This window comes from Empidonax traillii, unplaced genomic scaffold (genome assembly GCF_003031625.1).
Source record: "Empidonax traillii isolate 1590-97213 ecotype Southwest subspecies unplaced genomic scaffold, ASM303162v1 scaffold937:size346366, whole genome shotgun sequence".
In the NCBI taxonomy this organism is placed as follows: domain Eukaryota; kingdom Metazoa; phylum Chordata; class Aves; order Passeriformes; family Tyrannidae; genus Empidonax; species Empidonax traillii.
The window spans coordinates 278,473-281,275 of NW_020956130.1; the positions used below are offsets into that span (position 1 = coordinate 278,473).

Here is a 2,803-nt window from a genome sequence, read left to right on the forward strand (position 1 = left end):
GTGAACAGTAACAGAAGGTGTGTGTGTAAGGCACTTTGATGATGCAAAGTGTCTCACCTGGCCAATTTCAATCCCCTCTAGGTCCTGTTGTGAACAAAATGTACACGTAAGTTCATGATACACCAAGGCACCTCCATGGAACGCAGAGCACGAAGGACAGAGGTGTGAGCAGAGGCTCCAGGTCAGGGGTTGTGGGGCAGCATGTGCAGCTTACTCAGTACAGAGCCAGGCTCTGCTCCCCCATACCCTTGCCTGCCCTGCCTGGCCCTGTCCATGCCCGGGGCTGCAGCTGCCGCCACATCTGGTTTACAGCGCTTGGCCACAACTCCTGGCCATATTACTTCTGTTATTAAACCCAAGGGGAAGACACTTTCACCTCTTAAGCAACGGTGCCAGCCCATTTTAAGGATGGAAACCCAAGGGGAAAGCAAGGCAGGGACACTGATCCAGCATGGGACCCTGGCTCAGTCCTCCTGCCTGTCAGAGGAAAAAGGACTGCACCCCTGCTGAGAGCAGAGGGCAGCATTTACAGCTGCCAGAGTGTAATCTGCTTCTTCCAGGCAACTGACAGGGCTCAGGGAGGGAGGCTGCACATCCTCTCTGTCTCTAAGGATCTTGTTATCTCTGGAGATAAGGAGGGACACCATGGGGTTCTGCTGTCTGTGATGGGATGCAGCCTTGCCATGTCTCTGGCTGGGAGGGAACACCACGATGGGAGAGGGGAGAGCTGCTGTGGCTCACAGACTGATAGCAGGGCTTTTCATTCAGCTTTGCTTGGGTCACTGACTGCATGAGTTGTCCCACAGAATATCCAGAATTACGGCAGCACAGAAGATTCGCTTTGGGAGGGTGTTACAACAACCTGCTGTAGGAGTTTCAGTGCCTTGGACAACAAATGCCCTGGGTTTGCTTTTCATCATCAGACATCAGCTCCTGAGGCTTACAGAGCTCTCTCTCAGAGCTGTTCTATACCCACTGTTCTCTAGAGCATCTCATGCTGGCCCCTGGCCGAGATGGGAGAAAGACGAGATGGCCTTGGGACTGCGTTTGTCCAGGAATAAAAAAAGGTGCATGCTGCTTCCTGAGGACCAAGTCTGCAGAGAATTCCAGACAAACTGTGTCCCATTTAAGTCTGTCTCTCATGACAGCTGGGACAAAGTTAATCATGATGAGAGCCCTGAAGGAACGCAAGTGGGGCAGGAAGGACACAAGTCTCAGGGCGGGAGACACGAGGAGTGTGTGAGAGAAGCTCCTGCAGCCTTACCTTGCAGAATGTGCATGTTGACCAGGTCTGAGCGCTCAGGCCTGCTTCTGATCTTGTGCTTGAGATAATCTTCAGTCTGCAGGACACAAATGCAGAGGGTTACCTGGCTGGAGCAGCAACAAGGTACTGAGAGCACCTGCCCCTGTGCCATCCCATGGTTCTTTTGAATTTATTACAAGCTGGGTTGAGTGAGGTCCTAAATGGCATTTTTTGTCACTCAGATACTGACTTGTTCCTGGGCAGGAGTTCTTCAGAAAGGGAACACTGTGCATGCAGCTGCTGACTGATCACTGTACCCACTCCTGTGTCCTTTACAATCACCACTGGGCTTCTGATGCCTGAAGTATTGTGAGAGCTCGTAGGAAGGGTGGGACCTACTCCCTGGGAGTGGTGCACGTCCAGCACCTTTGAGAGCTGCACCAAGGCAGCTCCGGAGTGTCCTGTTAGCAGTGGCTTCTGTGGGAAGCCTCGTACTCTGGGGTGGGATATCAGGAGCAAGTAATGAAGATATTCAGACTTTCTACCCAGGTCAGCCATGGGGTTTAACCTTCCTGCAGTTCCTGTGCTCTGTGGTTCCTTACCCCAGCTATGATACAAGGCTGGGGAAATCCATTTTGCAGATTGCTGCAGCTGAGCTTGTGATGAACATGGTCCTGGGGCCTTGTGCCACCTCCCTCATGGCTTTAGGAACACAGAGGCACACAGAGGTACAGTAACACCAGGGCCAAGGAAGTCAGCCTTGAGAGCAGCTGACCTAAACAATACAAATATAAGCTTATCCCCTGGTGAAGAAAAGCTAGAGCACAACTTAGACAAGATTAGCTCTTTGCTAAGCTGAGCTGCAAGAAGAAATAGTCCAAAATATGTTCATAGTTCAAAGAGGTTAAAATCTTAAGAATAAATATAAAATAATAGTACAAGCAGCTGGAGCACATTTGGAAACCCACAGTATAAAATGTACAGGTTCATGAGAAAAAGATCTTATAAGCACTTCTGCAGCCAGGATCAGGCAATGGAAAGTGCTGTCTGTGTTCCATAAACAGGAGAAATAATTGTGCGTGCTGCTGAGATGACCACAGGATTTAATGCCTTTTGAAACAATCCTCACTAAACAGATACATGGCTATTTATCAATCAGGTGGCTAAGCCAAGAGCCTTCAGCAAAAGAGAAGAAGCTCCAGTTATTAGGTTGGAGAACAGGTTAGAGAATACTCAGAGGACTTAAATGTCCCCAAGCAGTTTGGGATACAGAGGGTTAGAGTAATAGGAGCTATCTGTGGTTCTCCAGGAAACTGGGCAAAGGAGAGCATAATTTCCTGCTTTAAAAGAGATGGAGAGAAGAAATCAGGAAATTATAAAGCAGACAGTAAGATATTGGACCAAATAATCAAACAATCTATATAAGCGGATTTTGAAGATAGCAAGGGGGTGAACAACAGCCAGGATGGATTTATCAAGAACAAACCACATCACTTCAACCTAAATTCCTTCTATGGAGAGATGACAGTTTTCTGTTACAGGAATAAACAATGAATGTCA

General features: G+C 48.5%; 1 protein-coding gene across 1 annotated transcript in view; it reads right to left on the bottom strand.

The window, feature by feature from the left end:
* The window catches only part of MYOCD (myocardin), a 37,911-nt gene that overhangs the window by 17,236 nt on the left and 17,872 nt on the right, over nt 1–2,803 (bottom strand). The window contains exon 4 of the mRNA XM_027903150.1: nt 1,265–1,340. Coding sequence (XP_027758951.1) covers nt 1,265–1,340 — 76 coding nt within the window. The remainder of the gene's footprint in view (nt 1–1,264; nt 1,341–2,803) is intronic.